We start from the raw sequence: 22791 nt of genomic DNA on the forward strand, positions 1-22791 counted from the left end.
TTAACTCAAAAATAACCACCAGTACTGTAACTTTTATTTGCTAATAAATATCTTAATAAACAGGCTTACCCCATCTGTAAGACCTGATAATGCCTCTTAGGAAATCATAGAAAAATAAAATACAATAATAATCAGTAACTTGTACTTTGTACAAAAATCTCATTATGTTGCTCAGCAGGTAGTTTTGCCAAACCCCATATTCTTGCTGCAAAGAGATGGCATATGTAATGCAATTCACCTTAAAAACACTCTAATGTTGAGAGCTGAGCATTCTATTACACTATTAACTTGTAGGCATGCCAGCACATGAAAATTTACATGGAACATCTTATTATTGTAGGAATAGAATAATAATTAAAAAAAGAAGATAACACCAACTTTTCAGTAAATCATAACAACCTCACATCTAATGTAAATTCCCCTCGGGACTGCAAATCAGCATAGTAAGCTTTTTATTTCATGGACAGTGCTGTTACAAACAGGCAAAAAGGAGGAAAGAAAATGTAGTGGGAACATGTATGGGAGATAGAGAAGTGAAGCAAAGTAAGGCTGAGGAGTGAGGCAGTCCCAGGGGGAAACCAACACGCTGGCTGTGAAATGTTGTCTCCCAGAAGGAGCAGATCCTGTTTGTGGCGTGCAGGGCTACAGAGGGATGAGGGGGCAGCTGAGAGGGGTGAGGGTACAGCTCAGAGGGATGAGGGGGCAGCTCAGAGGGGTGAGGGGGCAGCTCAGAGGGGTGAGGGGGCAGCTCAGGGGGATGAGGGTGCAGCTCAGAGGGGTGAGGGGGCAGCTGAGAGGGGTGAGGGGGCAGCTGAGAGGGGTGAGGGTGCAGCTGAGAGGGATGAGGGGGAAGCTGAGAGGGATGAAGGTGCAGCTGAGAGGGATGAGGGGGCAGCTGAGAGGGATGAGGGGGCAGCTCAGAGGGATGAGGGTGCAGCTCAGAGGGATGAGGGTACAGCTCAGAGGGATGAGGGTGCAGCTGAGAGGGATGAGGGGGCAGCTGAGAGGGGTGAGGGTGCAGCTGAGAGGGGTGAGGGTGCAGCTGAGAGGGGTGAGGGTGCAGCTGAGAGGGGTGAGGGTGCAGCTCAGAGGGGTGAGGGGGCAGCTGAGAGGGGTGAGGGTGCAGCTGAGAGGGGTGAGGGTGCAGCTCAGAGGGATGAGGGGGCAGCTCAGATCCTCTGGTGCTGCAGCACCGGGGTTGCTTTGCTGAGGGGTGGGTGGTGAGACAGAGCCACAGGGAGCTGTCGTTATTCCAACACGTCTTGGTAAGAGGAAAAGAAGCCATGGCAAAACAAACCTCACTGGGGTCTTTAAAGAAAAGGTGCGTTTCAGGATATGAGATCAGTGCTGAGGCCACGGTTTGTCTGTAAAATAGTTTATGAGTATTATGATTATACCATTGCTTTTGAAGCCATCTACCTTTTAAGTTTTGACATGGCTGCTTGAATATATAATCTAAAGTGTCTGTCGTCAAATATTTATGCATATATACACATACATTGATACATTTTATGGCTATGCTAGAACAGCAAACTATGAAGAGCAGTCATATTTAGTTGTGTACAATCTAATTTCACAGAAGAGACAGAGATTAAAACCCCTTTGAATTCAGATACGTTTAAAACCAACACACAGAAATAGATAGAGGCTATCCTGAGAAAACATACCAACCACGTTATCTCCCAAGAGTAAATCAAAGCTAAGTTTTGGTAGGTAGTAAAATATTTTTTTTCCTGTAAGTCAAAGTGGTTTGTTTTGTTTTTTAAAAAAGTGATGACAAAATGAGAACAGTTAATTCTAACTAGATCAATGAATGTTGATTTTCTAGAAAATAAACTATTGCCTTTCAGTAAATAGGGTTTCACATGATCCTTTAAAGATTTTTTTCTTGCTAAACTGCAGGTGCAATCCTGAGAAGTGCAGAGAAGTTACTGCAGTCGATAGGAGTTATCCTGCACCAAAGAACAAGCCCTTTGTGTAAGTCTCTGGGTTCTCAGTCACACGTTTCTGTGTGTGGTGTAACTGATGCCGGCAGAGAACGGTGACATTGGACTTAACAGAAGCAGATGGAAGGCTCCAGGGGAGAGCAACATACTCTGAATCCAGTTCCTTCACCAGAGTTAACAAAGAAACAGCTTTTCCCACTGTGAATATGAAACAGCCCTCTCTACCTGACTTAGAGAAGTTGGGAGAAGAAATCACTGCAGAAGGAATGCTGATAAAAATGCTACACTGCCAATTCAAAGTTAATTGTTTCTTGGGGAGAGGCAGATAGGGAGTCATGGCCATAAGCTTTAAAATGCCTACAGGTTTACTGGGTAAGAATCTTGGGAGTGGGATTGTTTTCTTGAGATACAGAACTAATGAAAGAGTCCTATAAACAGAAACACTAAGTGGGCATTAGTTATTTTATTTGCTACTGTGCCTTTCATTAACTGGAAAATCTCAAAACTTAGCCTGCAATGCACTAGGAGGACGAAAGAACTTGCTCAAAGAGGCAAATGATCAGCTAGAACCTCTGCTGTGATAGGGAGATCATACTGCATAATGGTTTATGACTAGGAAAGAACAAAGACAAATCCTGTTTGTTTTGTACATTCTGTTTGTTCGATGGGGTTGGCTGTTTTATTCTGAATTTAAAACCAGAAGTTTGGGGATTTATCGGGGGGGAGGGGGGGGGGACCACAAACCCAAATAATTTCTGTTAGATACTCTGCTAGATGTGTAGATTATTTAAATTACTTATTCCAAAATCAAGAGCTGACAGCCCATTCCAGATAAAATAATGGTGCAGCAACCACCTTCTGCACATATAAAGACTGTCATGGTAAGTTATACAGCCCAAAGCCATCAGCTCTTAAATAAGAGCTTTTTTCCCTCAATCATTTTCAAGTAAAGCTTGGCCTGAATGGTAGAGAACTGAAAACTCAGTTTGTAAGCCAGTTCTTAACTGCATAGTTGTATTCTTTACAGTTTATTAGGTTCCTCTCAAGAAAGTCAGTATGCAACAATAAAAACAAGTATTCCCTCGGTTACAGAACTGTGTCTGCTGGAAATTCTAATATAAATAATGGCAACTGTACCTGTTTTGTTTTGTTGTGGAGTGGATCCCGGAAAATCAGCAAGTGGAAATGAATATTTGGATTCCAAAGCATATTTTTCCAAAATCTGATTTTTCAGACTGTAGGACCAAGGTTATTTTCTGCACAGTCAAGGCTCCAGTCATCACATAGTTCAGAACACAGAGAGCAAGGTTTCTCTTTGATTTGTGAGTGTTCAATCCCAGGGTTTGGGCTTTTACCTACTGCTCAACATGCTGCTGCTTAACAGTCCTTCACTGAATTTTCAGTAATGAAGAAGTATTAGTATAAAATTATGGTTTATTCACAAATTTTAATCAGTTTGCTGATGTGCACGTTGGAGATGAATATTCCCCAAAACGTGTATTATTTCCCAAATGAAGAAAGAAGTCAGCAATATCTCCTTGTAGAGCAAGAAGATTTTGGGCAGGGGGTTTTGTGACAGTCAGTGAACATGCTGGACTCCTCAAGGAAACTACATGTGGTACTGAAGCTTAAAAAAATGACAGAATATTTATCTCATGCTGCCTTACAAATATTTTATAGGGATTTTGATTTGCAAGTCCTTTGTGCCTAACTCTGTTCATGTATATAGTCCTGTTTTAAACCAGCCTTCTTATATCAATTAAGCTGCAGAAACACACAAGTGTTTACAGATTCAGGAGTTTCTGAGCAGGGCACAAGTACATAATTACTGACACATGTATGTCCTTAATTACTACTCAAAGTGCTTAGATTGTTAGATACAGGTCAAAATTTTGAACAGGAATAAAGCAGAACATGTGTCAAAACTTCAGATTACTTTGACACTGATCTGTTGAATATATTTTTGTCCCATGTCTTCAGTGTCAAAACTTGCATTTTTTTTATTCCAGCTTAATTATACAGGTATGAAAAATCGATAATGTACTAAACCTTTGTGGCAGAGACAAGTACTTGGGAAACCTCTTTCAGAAAAGAAAGGTAAGAGATACTCATGTAGGATATTTAAAGAATCATATATACAAATAGATTACACTGAACTGGCATTGCATTATTTCACATATAAAATATGGAAATATATTTTAATTCATTGATTTTTCAACCTTATGTTTTTCATCATCCATTTTTTTGTTTTCTAAAATGCAGTACATCTTTTTATACTATAGGCTGGGATATCCTTACTCATATTTCTTTTAAAATTTCCCACATTTTAACCTCCAAAGTGTCTATAAATGGCTGTTTAAAAGAAAACAATTTATATACTATTTAAACATCTTTAGTGACGTAAGCAGAGTAACTTAAACTTTTTACAGCATGGACTACATCTTGTAATAATAATAATTGTTATAATAACAATGCCTCCTGTGTGTGATGACTGATTTGTACTGTAATTAATTATTCTCTGGAAGTGAAGCAGTAGGAAGGGGTTGGGTGAGGTGGCAGCAGAAGGGTCAGCATCAAGTGAGCAGGCAGCTCTGTAAGCCAATTTAAAATGTTCTTTCTGCCAGTGGAGGAAAAGAGAGGCTGTCCCTCTCCAGATGGCAAGCCAGGGAAGTTTGGGAAGAGCTGTACACATACAGTGCATGCCACTAAAAGTTTTATAAGCCAGTGGAGCAGATCAGCCCCACTAGTATTACTGGTAATAGGTAATTAATCAGAAATTATGATATACATTATATTTACAATTCTTTATGTACATATAGACAAAGATTTTATAACCATCATGTGTTCAACCTGTCCTGGTTCATAATCTGAGTAACTATACACTACATATGATGGTAGAAGATACCTGTGAGCTGTAAGTACCTGGAACTGTCTTGTACAATCTTTCATGTTTTTGTCAGAGCTCCTTGGCACAATGTGGACACTTCTTCCCTTTTTACTTTACTGTAGGCTTTAGGGATTTGGTTTTTTTCCTTCTCAGTACTGATTCCTTTGTCTCCTCAGGAGATTTCAAGGTCGTTGTCCTACTAAGGGTTAGCCCAGCCCCACACATCTTTCCCTCACTCTCTCTCTCAAAAAAAAGTACTACTATAAAAAAAAAATCCTTGCCATTTTATCAGGAAAGATCCATTACAATTGGTAAACAAAGGTATTCTGAAGAAAAGTGTTTAACAGAATACAGTGTTCTTCAACCATGTGCAAATGCCATAAGTGTCTCTGTTTTTAGACCGTTCCATAGAAGATGCAATGGAAGACAGACTTTCATTATGATAAACATATTTTCTAACTAAAGATTTGTTGGACTGGATTAGAAGAAGGACCTCTTTCACTCTCAGGGACATGTTCCAAGACAGACTAAGCCCATGACAGGGTAGTTACAGGTACTCTGTGCTCAAAAGAGAAACTCTCAGTTTCCAGAAGGTGTCCCACAGAACCATTCCATCAGCTGAGTTAAACCAGATAAATACAGGCTTCAGGTTGCCCTGGGGCCAGCTGAAAATTAGCAGCTGCTCTTCAACACAAGGTGAAGCATGTTCTGTGCTGCTTCGCCTTGATCCAGTCCCAGGGGGTCACTCTGACATGGAAATTGCTGAGGTTCCCACAGCCTTACTGGGCAGCCTCACGGGCTATTCCACATGGTGAATCTCAACTGCATCTGGACAAAGGGTGTCTGTATGGTACTTATGACCCACCTTTGTATCCTGTAGGAATCCGTACTGAAAAAGAAATTAATGAAGCCCAGTATTAGGCTCATTATATAAGAAATGGCAAATGGATAGTTAGTCTTAAATTATATAAAAAAAATCAAAGTACTACAGTCTATGAGTTCTGTGTCAGAATTAACAACTAACATCCAACTAACATCTAATACAATTTTGGAAAAGAATGTTTGTCCAGAGCAACTAATTTATTTGAATTTATTGTTGAGTGCACTAATTACAGTTAAAGGATTGCCTTATGCTGAAAAGTCTTGGCTGGTGTCCTAAGGCATAGTGTGTGTCTAAGCTTTTATTGGACAGACACTGGGTTTGTCTTCATGGGAAACAAAAAGGGTAACTTTTGTTTCAGAAAAATTTAAGTAACATAGCCCAGATCTCTTCTTTTCACCTCTTGGCATCCTATTGTTTCTCAATAATTCCAATGTGCAAACACCTCATGAGTAAAATCTACTAAACCTTCAATTTTAACATCAGCATCCTGAAAAAAATCCTCTCTGTTTCACAGGTTCAGCATGAGGACTGGACACAATTAAGGCCTGAGATTCATCTGAACAAGCACAGATGGCTGGAGATGAGCTGTCATTGAATGCAGAGAAACAGGTGCTTCTTCAGCACAATTCATCTCACCCAGAGGTAAATAATACATACATATATATATAATTTGTCAGATGACTCACATCTCACATGAGCCCACTTCTCTTCACTGATTGAAAGGGAACTTTATTTTGTAAACTTTCAAAGACTACTTTTAGTCATGAAGCACTCTGTAATGTGGGCCAGATTCTTAAACCCAGCCTATAAATTTGCTTAGATTTGTCAAATTTAAACTCCAGCTGCACACTGCCATGTGCAGGATAATTAGAGCTCATTTGCATCTGAAGAAAGTATCCACTGTAACAAAGAAAGGTACTCTGATTTCACATACACATTTGTGGCCTGCACAGAATTAAGCTCATATTTGAATAATAACACCTGTTAGGTTTTTGTTTGTTTTTAAATGGAAAAAAAAACTAACAGGAAAAAACCCCAAACCAAGAGTAGACTTGGAATCAGCACAAGAGCAAATAAAATGTTTCCAAAATGGGAAAAATGTAAATTTGATCAAGATAACTGGTATAAAAGTGTCATACAGCACCATCACAACAACAGAAAACCAAGGTGTATAAACCCACAAAGTCCTGGATTTACAATGTTGTTAATAAATCTCCTCACTCAAAGAATCCCTTGTTCTTTCCTTTCTAGTTACCCAGACTCTTTTTTATATAAAAAATATATCTGATTAATAAATGTCTTAACCTTGTTATATTTTTCTATTGAAAATATATTTTCAGTAGTGTGATAAATTTAGAAATTAATTTTCATGAAATATATCCAGGTTGTGTGCATGTAACAATGTCATTCTGCCAATCCTCACTACCAGGAATGAAAAAACTTGCAAAAGACAACCTGAAAGTGCACATAGATGGTTTGGATCAGTCATGAATAATAGTGAAACCCCTTTAACAAATAGCAGACTCCTGACTCCTCAGTAATATATCTAACTGTGGGAGAGGCTTCTTCCACAGATGTCCTGTTGTTGGCCATGGAAGCAATGACAGGCAAAATGGATAACAAAATGATAAAGGAAAATCAACTTTTACATTACTCTGTGGTGTGTTGGTATTTTTAAAAGGCTTCAGGTAAGTATGAGTTTCTTTCCGTAAGAGAACCTTTACCAAAAAATTATTCAGATGTGGAATCTGGGCAGAATTTTTCAAGTGACAGTCACAGAAAAGAAGATTTTTTTTTCCCCACTAAAGGCCTGTGATCCTGCAAACCACAAGTTCTTGTGCAGTGCTACTGAGTGCAGCAGGACTGCCCATGCTGGCAAATTCCCTCTGTAGCTACAGCAGGACTCGAGCTGCCCTTCTTTAAACAAGCTCATCAAACTGGCATTGTACAACACTGGTGAATCCTGATCTTTGTGAAACTTGCTCCTCAGTTAAAACTGCCTCTTCTTTTTTTATTTTTTTGAAGAAAGAAAGGAAATTTTGCTTAGTCTGCTGTTATTTCTGTTAAATTAATGCAGTTAGTCCAACATAAAGCGACAACAGTGACTCAGGCGTAGCGTGTCTGATTCTGTGATCTGGTTGGAAGCACACTCTTTGCTGAGTTACTTTCTAGTGTTTGCTCTTTGCCACTGATCCACAATGGCAGCCTTTTCCAAGGATTAGGAAATACATTTACAAGCTGCAAATTAAGCAGTAAATACAATTATGATTACATAAAGTAGTTAGCTCGCTTTGATATACACACATATTCTACTAATTGCCCAAATGCACGTGTTAACAGAAGAGTTGTAAGGCCACAGAACTCAAGAATATCCTGCAGTGTGTGAATCACCCAAAGCATGTGCAGCCAGGTCACATGTGCCATGCAGCTGGGTGTGGTGGCACAGCATGCAGACATGCAGTGGGTCCCCCTTCCCTGGGTGCACAGCCCATGCAAACGTTTGGAAATGTAGCCCAGCACGGCTGTGGGGAGCTGGCTGAATAAAACATGAAAGCTGTGAGTCTCAGAGAGGTACAAATATTATGTTAGGCCTTTGCAGATGCTTTCTTGCATGTAAATATGGCTATTGAAGGGTTCTAAAGGTATTTATTACCTTGGATGTCCGTTAGACAGCTGTACTAAATGAAGATCTAGCCTGTCATGACCAGAGCTCCATTTCAGCAGAAGCTGCTTTTTGCTTCTCCAAGCAGGCAGAAGTAGAGTCAAGGCAACATGTTACTCCACTGCTGTCCTACATCTTTTCTGCCTACATACAAGACCACTGAACACTGCAGTGTGTAACTTCCAGCATGAGTGGGGGCTGTACCACTGCCCTCAACGGGAGGATGACATGGATGTCCCGATCCCACGGGAACAACCACAACACCCCACTGATGGCTGGGCCTCCAAGGTCCACTGCTGCTAGTGGAAATCATGCCCTGGTCCAACAGCAGACCTGCATTTTCGGAACACAGACCTTTCTGAAGTCTATGTGGCCACAATGTAGCTGATAACCCTGTTTTACACCTGGTCATGGAAATGTTACAATCAGTTTTTCAGTGAATATCTGCCATGTAGCAAATGCTGAGTATTACATTACAAAACCAAAAAAGGATGGTGAGGAATCCCAAGGATGAACAAGTTTCCCAATCTAATCTAAAATTTAAATCATAAAAAGTGTCGAGTGCTAAAGTAATTAAAAATCAAGGACCTTCCTTAAGATTTCAACCAGATTACTCTTATTATCCTCCCAATTATTCACACAATGAAAACTTGCTACATGAAATCATCAGTCATATTTGCAAACGATATTAATATTTTGAGGCACCAGCTTTCAAACTGTTATAAAGTAATGTAATGATAGGACCCATACATTTGGATTTAATTAAGAGAGAAAATAAATATTTATGTTAAACTTCTTTTTGATTGCACATTTGGTATTGGAAGTTACATGGTCACAGAACATGAAAGAAGTCAAATACTTTTTGATCTACCAGCAAACTCTAAATACATCGATAAAGAAGCCACACCAGGCCAAATAGATTACTACTTTCAAGTAAGTTCATGAAAGTTTCCCAAATACTGTTATACAAAGTTACACATCCATGCTGAGTTATTCATCAACGTGTAGGAAGAGTCTTGCAGTAGGCCAGGATTGTATCGGCAGGAAACTGGTGGAGGAGCTACGCAGTGTGGTTAAAAATTCCCGTTTGGAAGCATTACCATTGTATAGTCTGAACAGGAGACTGCAGTCCTTGAAGTTGGGAAGAGCAGAAGGAAAGAATGAGAATATTTTTCCATTTTAGAAATGCTGAGGCACAAAACACAGTTGGTTCTAGTACTTTCATACGTGAAATCCTTTCTCCTGTATGTGCATCATGTGTAACCGCAAAGTCTGTAAACTGCTGACTATTCGTCTCTGGTGTCCAATGAGTACAACTCCAATTCTTCTAATGTCACTGCAAGATAGAAAGTTTATCTTGGATGCAAGTATAGTAAAGCCTGTTGCACAAAAAAGAATATAAATATATGATGAACTGCTCTTTTTTTTTCCTTCCTGACTGGGGCATATAAGAAAGCTGCAAATGTTCAAGTTTTCTGGACCTGTCCATTTCCATTTTTTCTAAGAGAGTCATTTGAGAAAAAGAATATAAAAAAATTTAGAGTTAGACTGGGGCTTTTGTGATAGTAATAGTCAAGTAATTTTTCCGAATCTTGAGGCATAACTTGAGGGGTGGATTCTAACTGCCCATATTTACTAATGTTGTAGTAGCACATATTTCCCGCTGATAATTGCAAAGCACTGGGGCTGATACACTCACTACTGCAGTGCTGAGGCAGAAATAACAGACAGAGGTTGTGCTTCTGATGATCTGGGGAATGGCAGTGAGAGATGGTCTAAAGGTCAAAATAGCAGGGAATCTTCCAGCCTGACCCAGATTTCCCTCACAGCTTCCCTCCCTCCCATTTAGACCTGCACCCCAGGGTGGGCAGCTCACCCACAGAGCTGGACTCTTTGGCAGGAATGAAGTCAGCAGCCCTCAGAGTTCAGCACAATCCACTAGTCCAGTTGTTCTGTAAACATTCCCAACTGGAAGATGCTGAGAAGGACCACAGGGGTGATGTGAGAGCAGGAAGCTTCGGATATGCCTCTGTCAGTTGTGCAAAGCCCACACTGGGACATGCGCCGACAGTGCCTGCTTGGACATCCTAAATGTTTGACAGTCCAGCTGATAAAGGAGCTCATGGGCTGAGGCAGGAGCTTGATGAGTTTCAGATTTGCAGTTCAAGGTATCTGTATCCTCCAGATGCAGAACCAGTGCACAGCTTGCAACTATTACGTGCTTGGGCTTAACCTCCACACGGGGGATGCCACACAACACTTGAGGTCAGCAGGGGCTATGCAAAAATACTGAGCATCTGAGAACCTAAAAGCTAAAAGAATAAAGCTTTATGGTGGAGGGCAATGTTAGAAATGCAAGACCAGTGCTTTGCACTTATCAAGGAAGGCCTGATAAAGCACAGAAAGAACCCAACAGGTCTTGGGTAATGGAGATTATTTGAAGGAAGAAGAAATCTTTCAAAAAGTTGAAGAGGTATCTAAAGAAAGAAAGTAGAGAGGACAATAACCTTAGATGATCTGTAAAACCACAGTAAGTCAGGTTAAAAAAGAACTTCAGGAACAAACGGAAAAAAACCCCCAACAAATAAAATAATACAAGAAATAAAACTCATAATAAATATTTTTGCAAACTCACTGGGTACAAGAAACCTGCCAGAAAGCTTGTAGAGTGCAATGATGATTTGGGTATAAAAGAGCACTGAAAGACTCTTGGGTATGAAAGAGCACTGTTGGAAGAGTAAATCACTTATTTGAGTTGGCATTCACTGCAGAAGAAATTGAAGTGACTCCTATGCCAGATCCTTTCTGGGGGACTTGCCAGACTGTGTGTGGAGTAACTAGAGAAGAGGTTATAGAACAAACTGAAAAATAAGCAACAAACCACCTCCAGAAATAGATTATATTTAGCCAGGAGTTCTGAAAGATGGAATAGTGGAATAAGGATGAAATAGTGGAATTACTAACAGGGATGTAACAGCAGGAGTTGTCAGCTGTGGTCCACAGGCTTAGAAATTTCTTGGTGCCTGAGGCATGGAGTGTGGTGCCAGACAAAATGTTTCCAGGGAAGATCTGTGGAGTGAGTCTGCAATCGTTACAGGGCATACCAGAAACTACAGGAAAGCACAGAATTATTGGGTGCTTGGATAAATGATCAACTTGAGTCACCAAGGCATTTGCAAAGAAAAGTTCTGTTTTAGAAAATTAATTGTTTCCCGTGGAGCATACATGTGGATGAAGGTGATTCCTTTGACACACCTTAGATTTCCAAAGGCTTTATAGAAGATTCCTCATGAAAGCTTTATAATGAAAATAAGGAGCAACTATTATGTAACACAAGGTGTAACATAATACATAGTATAAGGTGGTCTTTGTGTGACTAAACAACTGGGTGGAAGAGAGGAGGTCAGGAGTAAATTGTCAGGTTTTACAAGGTAGTTATTGATAGAAATCTGCGGGGGCCTGTGCTGGGAGAATGTTGAACATTATTGGTCAACAAATCAGTAAATGGTCTGGAAAAACAGGTGAGGACAGGAAAGGTGGGAAAGTCAGCTGGTGAGACTGAATTGTTTGGGAAAGGAAAGGGCCACCTGTGAAGAGTTTTAGAAGGATCTTACGAGACTAAATGACTATGCCAGAAAGCAGGAGATGAAATTCAGTGTAGGTGAACGTGAAGTGACACACACGGGAGAAAACCAGCACTCACCTCACATGTACAGTTACTGAATCTCTACTGACCCCATTGTTAATGTAGCATCAAAGAGAAGATTAGGAATTAGTGGGAAGGGAACAGAAAGTAAACCAGATCCTCTCATCATGCTACCACATTAATCCTTAGTTTGCCCCAAACACTAACATACTGGGTGCAGGATTTTCATTAAAAAAACAACTGAGTGGTACCAGAAGTGATTGAAAAGGGGCCACAAGGTATGGAACAACTTCCTCATAAGGACAGATACAGACTTGATGATATTCATAGAAAAGGAAGAAATTATTTTTGTGATTGATTTCAGTGGTCTGGATCAAAACTGATTCCCCAAGAAACACACTCACTGCCTGGCCTTTGGTTATGTGTGCTATGGTCACAGAATGAACTGTTACTTCTGAGCCTCTTCATATATTTCTCTTGTGTTGTTCTGGTAAAAAACTGTATTTGTCTTTCATTAGGTGAGGTAGGGAATGAAATGAAAGCACTGTTCCATTCTTCACAATAATTATGTCACTGCAGCATCCAAGCAAATTCAGATTGATTAGTCACTGTAGGGATCAGAGATGACATACTTACTCAATATTCATCCTTGAAACCATATCCAAAGTTGTGAAACCTGCTGCCATGAAGTTATTTTTATACTGACCCATTTTTATGGAGTCCAGCCAGTCACTGACTGACACAAACAAAGGATATTCTGGAACTTCACCAGGTGAATCTGGCATTCTGTGGAAAACAAAACGCAAAGGTTACCAAAGCAGTACAAAATATGACACCCAATTTACTCTGGTAGACATTGTTTTTACTGAAAGGCGGAAGGAATGAGAGAGAAGCCTGAGTTGTAAAGGTCAGATCTTAACTGAGGATCTCTTTAACCCATTGTCTAAAACTTATAAATCATGTCAGTGTGCCAAGCTGCACTACTTAAACAGAGTATTTTGTTAAAGAACTGCAGCTCAGTAGCAAACTGAGGAAAAAGCCTCTCCCACTGTTCTTATTTTTGTTCCCATGGAATGTTTCTTTACAGATGTCTGTGTTCAGGATTATAATCACTTGTTGATACAGTAGTCAAAGTAGAGGATGAAGAAAATTTAACACAAATTCCAATTTAAAGAATTAAAACACCATGAGATGATTTTTACATTTATCTACATCTCTGCCCTTAATGGCTCCTTATTGTGGTACCATTATGCTACAGGAACACTTTGATTACAGTATTCAAAGGGTAAAACACCCTAAAAGAAGCAAAAAGAATAAAATGTTTTATCTTTGCTTTTGCATGGGATTATGCAGAGTAGCAAATGAAAATGAAGGAGCTAATTTAGTCACTTCTCTGTTTGAGTTCTTTCCCCTAATATTATCCATATACCTGGGATATATTTATCTGCAAAAAACAGAAACAGAAAGATAGGGGGGGAAAAGGATTCTGATTTTGGGGCATTTATTTCCATTCTTCTGTTGTGAGCCACATGTGGGAGGACTCACAACTTCCATTGACTTCATACAGTTTGTATGGAGAAACTATATGAACAGAATGCAGAAATCACACACTGCTGTTTATAAAAGCTTTATGAGAGCCTTTAGGAGAAAAATACCATTATTGAAAATGAAAATGTAGACAGCAAAAGCCAGCCAACATTAACTGAGGGAATATGGCTTATGTAGAATGTAGGAAGGAACACAGCCTAGTCAATTAACATCCTGAGTTTCACCCACACAGATTCAAATACATTAAATACACTGATTTTCCTTTGTATTATCAAAGGGATAGAGGAAAAAACTAAGGACAGGAGAACACTGTTAAGTCCAAACTGCAATTAAAGACCTCCCAAGATTCCTTCCATTCTGAATTACTCTATAATTGTATAATTTTATAGAATAACTCCTGGCCTTCTACATTACAATAATCATTCAGAGTAACTGCATCAAACATTCTCAAATTAATGGGAAAAACCTTCCCAAGCAGGTGAAGTTCAATAAGGCATAAGTTTTTTAGATCTTAAATAATGCTTTAAAATAAAAAGAGATAAAATTCCATTATTCTGATGCTAAATAAAGTGACCCAGGTACAGGTAGCAAGACATAGATATATGTATGTATGTAGATAGATAGATAGATAGATAGATAGATAGATAGATAGATATAGACATCTATGCACATACACATCATGGCCAATAACTCTTGTGGGTGGACATCAAATCCAACAAGTCCCCTTAGTCTGTGGTAGATGAAATTCCTGTACCCTGACTCAATATTTTCCTAGTAACCTCTCCATTTGGCTTTTCCCACAGCAGGATACCAGCTCAGCCTTTGCCTTGTTGCTCAGCCCTCCTCAAAAGCAGATAAAGATTTAATTGACTGATGGTCTCAGCAAGACCCCCCAGCTCTCGAGAACCTCTTATGAGCCCCTTTATAGACCCAGGGGGTCTCCATGAAAGTACCTTTATTTAAGGTGACTCTTAGTGAATGAAGAGAGAGAGGCCACCTGGACCTTCCCTGATTTCTGCTGATGTGCAGGGACAGCTTGGATCAATAAGCCCACAGATACTGACAATGTTTTCCACCACAGCTTTGCTTCCCCTGTGGCTGCATTAATTGCTGTAATATCATTAATGAAAAACTTGGGCAGCACTATCAAATGTTTGTTGTGGAATGGTAACAGCATCCTGTCTTATTTGGTCACTGTTGCCATTCTTCTGCAGATAAATAAAGATTTAGCAGGCTAAGGCACATCTACTTTGTGCAGGATATTACTCCAAGGCAGCTCAGAAATTGCCTGAGCACTGTTAGATGGAGAGACAGGCTGTTGAATGGAGAAAACAAATTGCAAAGAGAAAACAAGCACATAGGAGAAACATCACAAACAAAAGGAACAAAGAGATTGACAAAGATTAAGGACAGACAGTGCACAGAGATAAAAAAGCCAAAACCTAATACAATCTGCATGACTTGAGAAAAAAAGATGTATTAACAATAAAGCAAACCTTAAAATGGACTTAAAAGTTATTTGGACCCCCATAACTTTGTGAATTCAGAGCTTTGTGCCTTTCTCCCCCACCTAAAACACACAACGTGTGATAAACCCCCAGAAGTAGCACAGAGAGCCTTACACAAGTACGTCCTCCACGAGGGTGTGAAGGGTGCTCGGGTTGCGGATCAGCTTGTCCAGGAAACTGACGATGTCACTGAACTTGGGCCGGTGGCTCCGCTCCTTCTGCCAGCAGTGCAGCATCAGCTGGTGAAGGGAAGCTGGGCAGCCCATGGGGGCTGGGAGCCTGTAGCCCTCCTCAATGGACAGTATAACCTAAAGAAACATGAGGCACGTGATTGCTGGGTGTCACACACTGAAGGGACAGGGTGAAGCCGGCAATTAGAGCAGTGATGGTAAATACGTATTGCTGGGGCTTCACTCAGGGAATCACCATGGGCAGGAACGTGATCAGAGTAGGCACAAAATATTTTGTAGGCGTATGAAACACAGTAGGGACTTTTTTAGGCTCCCTGGCCATCCTCTTCAAACAGCTGAGAAAGGAGAAGGAGAATAAAGAACTAACCAATATTACTATAATTTTCATCCACTTCAGGTTGATGTACTGAAGGGAGTCCCAGCCACAGACTAACCTGGCACACCACCGTGCTCTGGCATTTGCATCCTGACAGAGGGTTCCTGTGTGACTGTCCCATACAAATGCACATTACAGCACCTGACACATTTACTCGGTGACAACATGTTTCTGCTGATCCTTAAAGTATTATTATTTCAGGCAAGGTCCCACACACCAAGTTACACCAACATTATTTAGCAGAGCCTCCCTCAGAAACCTGGACGCACAAGGTGTTTATGACTAACCAAAAGTTACTGAATTATAGTTTTACTGTAAGCATGCTTTAAAGTGAGTGAAACCTCCAGATTCAGCAGATTGGTCAGGATTTGGAAAGAAACTGGTCTGATGTCACAGATAAATCACACGTATGAAAAATCACAACTGCTCAGAGTTGAAGGAAGGCTTGTTTTTAGTAACACTGGCAGCAAAAGACATTGTCTGAGAAGAAGAGTAGCCGCCCTGCCTGAGAGGAGGCAGCAAATATAAGTAAGGACCATGGAAAACTTCATGGATTCATAAAAGCTTGCATGGATTCATTCCATGTGAGATTTAAAAAACAAGAGGAAAGGTCTGCAGTGAGTGGTGGTAGCAGTGGGGATGATGATACCAATTACAGAGTCAGGATTTTTGGTATAAAAAAAAATGGAAGGCTGCTAAGTGGCTGACCAAAACCAAAGTTAGGAGTAAGACCAACCCTACCATACATAAAAACCCAGGCAATGCTAAATGCTGTCTAACTGACAAATGATTGTACACAGTGCACTCATGAGAGACAGACCTGCATTTGCACCCACTCTGCTGCGAGGAGACATCCATCCTTTTCCCACAGATGTGTGCACGAGCTGCAGACATTAATGCAGCTGCAAGGGGGCACATTAAACTGCTTACAGCAAATCAGTGTTTTCAGCACTGGCTCTGGCTTCAATACACCCAGTCTTATTTTCCTGCAGTATATCCTCATTCTCTGTTTGAGTTCTGAATTAATGCAGTTGGCTCTGCCTTAATGCCCACGCTGCAAACATTATGCAGATGAAATAAGAGTAATGAAGCTTTGTCAGGACCTGAGCTCCCCTTCATGGCACGGCAGGAAATGGAACAAGGCTTTTGTAACTGTGCACAGCTGTTGTTTGAGTTTTATAAAATCAGGTGACCTGGTGCTATACAGTGTTTAGCCTTCTTGTACCTGGTGAAACACCTGTGCATGAAAAACTGGTGTTTGCAACACAGCAGGGAATTGGATTTGCGCTGGGTAAGTTTTAATCCATTGGCAACAGCACTGGGAAGTCCAGGCTACTCCAAAGGCAGCATTATTTGCTGTAGGGATCTCTGAATTTCATGCACCTGTGAGTACTGACAGGTCACAAATGTGCAGGCAGGACTGGCCATGAACCCTCAGAGGTGACACCAAGCAGTAAATGCTATGTCAGTGTGATAATCCTTCCACCTGCCTTTCTGGTTGCCTGGGATGGATTTCAACTGCCGCCAAAATCCAGGCTGCTGCAGTAGCTGCTGCAGGAAAAAATGCCATCAGCTTGCCAGAGAAATATTTCTGCCAAACCCTCGCCTCTCAGTGAGGAATCTGCCCCTGCAGACTCAGGATGGGTGAAATCCAATCCCATGTGCAGGAAATTTAATTCACATTTATTTTTCCATTTATTATTAACGTATCTCAAGCAGTTTGGCAAAAGTGGCCTCACAAAACATAGTTACCCATGACAGTGAGGGGTGTAGCTGAGTTGGTGCTTGTCACCTTTAGCAGCCCAGAAATGCAGGTATCACAGCCCGTACTTTTAACTGTGCCTGTTGCAAATGCTGAAATTATGGCATATATTTTGTTTTTAAGGCAACAGGAAACCTGCTCTGCTTTTATGAGACATACAGCATTTGCTCAGCACAACAATAGAGGGCTGATGAGGTTTTTCTGAAATAATTTATTCAGGAAAAACCCCAAACAACTCTCATTTTCCAGGCATATTTTCTCTGACACACTCTATGATAAAGTGTCTTTGAAAATGAAGTTACAGTGCATTTTGTTTCCTCTCTTGTTCCAAAGGAACATTTCAGTATGAAGAGAAATGCCAGCTGGTACTGGGATAATTATAATTTCTCATTAATACCAGCACATTTAAAAAAATAAACTGCAAATACAGCCTCATTAGTATCTCTTGTGAGGCAAGTAGTATTTTTGGAGTCTAAGAAGCAAGAGTAAAGATGTGATAACTGTCTAATACCGCACTGGGAATCAAGTCTCAAAGGAAGAATTAGAGCTTTTCAGTTCCTTATTTATTTATATATGTATTTATTTTATCTCCTGCTCTGCTGCATGAACAGCACCTCACTTTCTGAACAGAAGAATGAGACGTCCATGTCCCTTAAAGACAAGAAGTAGCAAGTTTTCCTTGGTAATATAAAATTATATAATATGTAAAGAGAATACATGTTAACTCATTTTAAATGTCTCTTTTCCTTGCCAGTTTAAGGTTGATGAAACACCACATTAATCACGAAATGGTCAAAACAACTGGAACTACAAGAAAGATATAGCCACAGAGTTAATATTTAGTGTTAATTATGACAGCAGAATTGTCTGAACAATATTTCATGGACTTCTACATAAAATTGATATATGGTTCATTTCAAAATAATTGGAAATTGGCAAAAAAATGACACCTGAAAATAAAGCTGTAATCTTCCTGATAGTTTCATTATTAACAGTTACATAGATTCTTGCTTTCAAAAGTTAACTGACAGATTTTTTAATGAGACTGAGATAGAAGAGAGCCCAGGGGGACATTGTCCCTGTGTCCTCCTGACATCTGAAAAATCTACCAGGCGGGAGAGGCAGCTGCTCCTGCCTCCTGGTACAGAGCCAGTCTTGGCATCTGCCAAGTGTTTTGGTATCTGCAGGTTGAAAGAACTATATTAAGGTAAGTTTTTTTTCACTATTACAAGAAACTTCCAGGAGTGTAAGGAGTTTTATTCTGTTTGCTACAGAAGTTTTCTTGCATACCAATTACAATTCATTAAATATTCTTTTTAAATTTTTTTAAATTATTTTTGAGTACTGTAGCTCTGCAACGTGCACTAATTTATACAGTGGCTCTAACAGGTGTCCCAGGAGACTTCCCTCACAGCTGTTCCCCAAACCAAATGCATGGAATATAAATCTTCCTTCCCTCACATGAGCATTAGCAAGGCAGGCTCTGAGCACAGTCTGTTCATCAGCACACTCCTTTCACTGGAAAGTTCAATATCTTGGCTAATGTTTATTAATTAAGCAATAAGACACGACAGACTGTGCAGCAGCCCTAATTAATGGACACCTCTGGTGCCTGCCACACATCTGAGAAGTGCATTAATCAGCACCAACCCAGGTCGGAAGTGACTTAGCACAATAACAACATGGTTATTTACTTAAACAAGAACATTCCTCAGGCTTAGTAACATTTTAAAGCCTCTGCATTTTGCCACATAAGGTATTAAAAATTTTATGAGAGGCATTTTCCAACTGTTTCCTTTAAGTTCAGCTCCCAAATCCTTGTGGAGGAACATAAACAGAGACCACTGGATTTATTTGCAGAGGTATTGACCCAGTGGATACCCGTGAGCAGCTGAGGGCTCTGAGCATCACTCTGGGTTTGTTTAGGTGGCAGGTACCAGTTTAGCACTCCCTGTGTCAGCCTGAGCTCTGTGCTGGCTCCTCCTGATCTGGTTGCTGAGACTGAAGGGTCAGACAAGAGACTCTCAGCAGACTTATCCAACCCACTCAAAACATTATTTACTTAACCATGCTCTAAAAAAGTTAATTAATCTCCCAAGGCTGTATCATTAGAAAAACAGTTTGTAAGATGGAATGTGAAAAAAAAGACCTCCAAAAACCCAAGATCAGCTCAGTTGGTTAAAACTTGGTTGTAATAATGCCAAGGTCATGGGTTCAATCCCCTGTGTGGGCCATTGACTTAAGAGTTGGACTCAATGATCCTTGGGGGTCCCTCCCAACTCAGAACAGTCTGTGAGTCTGCGATTATTAAAAAATAACCAGACCTGGCTGTGCAGAGTTTGTACTTAGAAAACTTTTGCTAATTCACAAACCCCCATCCAATTCAATAAATATTTTATTGCTGACCAAAGAAATTTTTTATTATGATAAAGTCTCAGTAAGTGTTGTAATGTTAATGTTACCAGACGTTTTGTGGTAGCAGAACCTCAGACTACACTCATGCGAGACCTTATTATTGTTGTTTGCACAGTATGTCTTATGAATCCATTTAGTGCATGCCCTTCTCTGTTACCTTCCCTGCCATCTGTACAGCATCACTGACCTTTGAAAGTCCTGCTATGTCTGCAAAATAAGCTCATGTGAATCTGGGGTGATTTATTGTACTAAAAGAAACATCCCAATTTCCAGCAAAAGAAGCTTTACGGTATGTCTAATAACTCGAAATTTCCCAATGAAACTTCAAGTCAGTAAAAGCATGTAGAAGGTCACAGGTGCCTACTGTGAACATCCTGGCACTGAGAGCCTGTGGGTAGGACTCCAGGGACAAGGAGTGCTTTGTGTTGGGAATTGCTGAACTGCAGGGAAAGCCCCCAGGAGTTGGCATCATTAGCATAAGCTGCATCCACAGGGCCTGCAGCATTACTCTGTATTAACAGACACTCCTGGTTTGGATGTGGGAGTAATTAGATGTTGCTATCTTCATGCTGTAGCTGATTATTTAATGTATTCTAAATGGAGAGGTAACTTTATGAATTCTCACGGCATTGTGGGGTCTGTGGGAGGGGAAGAGCCCAGGCTGGAGCCAGGCAGGGAGAGGCAGCTGAGTGGAGGTCTGTGTTGTGCACTGCTCTTCCCTGGGGGCCTGGACTCTGTGAGGGCTCTACCAGCCATCCAAACCCTCTGTCCAGTCGGTGAAAAGGGGATTAATAGACTTGATAGAAAGTCTCTCTCTGCTCCCATTCCTTGTTAGTGATAAGGGTCAAGAGGAGTGCTGGTAATGCAACTGGTGTGAGGAGAAGGATCATGATTACAGGAGAAATAAAAGAGATGAGGGCAGTTGGGGTCCTCACAGAGAGTTGGCCCAACACCACATGAAATCACTCACAACTGGAAGAGAGACTGAAAGTCCCCATTTGCAGCACAAGGTGACGTGACAGTGGGACACAGTGGCTGTGGTGGGTTGTCCCTGGTGCCAGGTGCCCACTAGAGCAGCTTTATCACTCCCCTCCTCAGCTGGACAGGGAAGAGGAAATACAACAAAAGGCTCATAGGTCAAGATGAGGGCAGGGAGGGATCACTCACCAGTTCCCTGCACAGGCAAAACAGACTTAACTTGGGGAAAAACTGATAGAATTTACGACCAATCAAATCAGTGTAGGGTAATGAGAAATAAAACTGCATCTTAAAAACACCATCCTCCCACCACTCCCTGCTTCCCTGACTTAACTTCACTCCTGATTTTCTCTGCCTCCTCCTCTTCAGCAGCACTGGGGGACAGGAGAGGGGCTTTTGTCAGTTCAGCACATGCTGTTTCTGCCATTCTTTCCTCCACAGAGGGAGGACTCCTCATGCTGTTCCCTTGCTGTAGACTGGGGTAATTTCTCCAGCATGAGCTTTTCTCTTCAAAGGCTGCAGTAGCACAGTTTTCTTTCTCTCCTTCTTAAATGTGTTATCCCAGAGGTGTTACCACCATTGCTGATGGGCTTGGCCATGGCCAGCAGTGGATCTGTCTTGGAGCTGGCTGACACTGGCCCCACTGCAGATGGGGGAAGCTTCTGGCAGCTGCTCACAGAAGCCAACCCACCACCAAAGCCATGCCACTCCAACCAACACAATGACACAGCAAAAAGCATCTTCTTCCCCACCATCCCCTGCAGCAGCTGGAGAAACAGACTGGCAGAGCTGGGGAGAGGGCATCTGGCAGTTTGGAAGCACTGACATTGCACAGGAGCCAGGCACTATGGAACAGCCAGCTTTGTTCAGAAAATCTCTGGTCTTACTGGCTTCAAAAAATTCCCCATGAATGGGATGCTGCAGCAGGAATGGAGAAAGGGAATGCTGACTGCAGTGTGAGGAAATCCAGGCACAATCCCACTGGCTCAGAGGATGTGCCCATGGCAGCTGACACAAAGGAGGCTCACAGTGAAAGGAACTATTACATCTCTTAGATTTGGGAAGGCAGAAGATTTGAGGCTGAATGTGCATTTTGATGCGAAGTGCACTCTTTGCAATGCAGTTTTGCCACAGCACACTGTGATGAACAGGCTGATATTGCCATGGCTGTGTTCAGATTTGCTGCTGATGGAAGATCACCTCAAGAACAGCACCCTCTGCTACTGCATGACTGCTGGTTTTCTCTGTTTCACATGGGTTTGGTTGGTTTTCCTTTCCTTTGTTCCTGAAACACTCTGAAATTATTTTTTTTAAATGAAAATCACTCCCAGATCCTTATCCCCAAATGACTGATCAGCCTTAACAAGCAAACAGACTTGCAGAGCTGAATAACTTAGCAAGAATATAAAAACAGCCATCTGGGAAAAGCCTTGTCAATTCTTCAGACCCAATGCAGAGGTATTCTGGGCACAAACATGAGAGAGGTTAAGGTGGGTTGGCTGATATTCTGCATTTTGACAGAGAGATTGATGGCTGGTGTGAAGACTGAGTACACCAGTTTGAGCTGTCATGGGGATCCATCAAACAAGAGGATTTGTGAAAATTTAAATTGTGGGAGAGAAAAAACAAACCAAACCCACCACCATTTCCCCTGTTCCATGCTTGTTTTTCTAGAACAAGCCTTCCATTTTACTAGAAGTAAATATTCAGTTTTTTTAATTGTGAAGGCTCATTTGGCCACAACTTTTGGAAAAAAACCCAACCAAACAAAAAAAAGTCAGAGGTAAACATAACTTAGTTGTGAAGTCCTGCACTGTGGTTAAGCCTATATGTAGATTATAGGTGAAAAGAATGCACTGAATTCTTAGAAAAGAGAATTGGGAAGTACATTTCTCAAGGCAGATAGTTCTTTTGGAATTTAACTGTGTATGCCCAGTGAATGGTACTGTCAGACTGCACTGGCCATAGTGGGCCATCATCACCAGAACA

General features: G+C 40.9%; 1 protein-coding gene across 3 annotated transcripts in view; it reads right to left on the reverse strand.

Annotated features, from left to right (window-relative positions):
• EPHA6 (EPH receptor A6) overlaps window positions 1-22791 on the reverse strand; it is a 410680-nt gene continuing 387889 nt past the window's right edge. For all 3 annotated transcript variants that reach the window (XM_071564170.1, XM_071564161.1, XM_071564178.1), the window contains 3 exons: window positions 15195-15388; window positions 12661-12810; window positions 1-9714 (listed from right to left, as the gene is read on the reverse strand). In XM_071564170.1, the coding sequence (XP_071420271.1) occupies window positions 9600-9714; window positions 12661-12810; window positions 15195-15388 (459 nt within the window). In that variant the 3' untranslated portion in view covers window positions 1-9599. The remainder of the gene's footprint in view (window positions 9715-12660; window positions 12811-15194; window positions 15389-22791) is intronic.

Source organism: Pithys albifrons, chromosome 1 (genome assembly GCF_047495875.1).
Source record: "Pithys albifrons albifrons isolate INPA30051 chromosome 1, PitAlb_v1, whole genome shotgun sequence".
Taxonomy (NCBI): domain Eukaryota; kingdom Metazoa; phylum Chordata; class Aves; order Passeriformes; family Thamnophilidae; genus Pithys; species Pithys albifrons.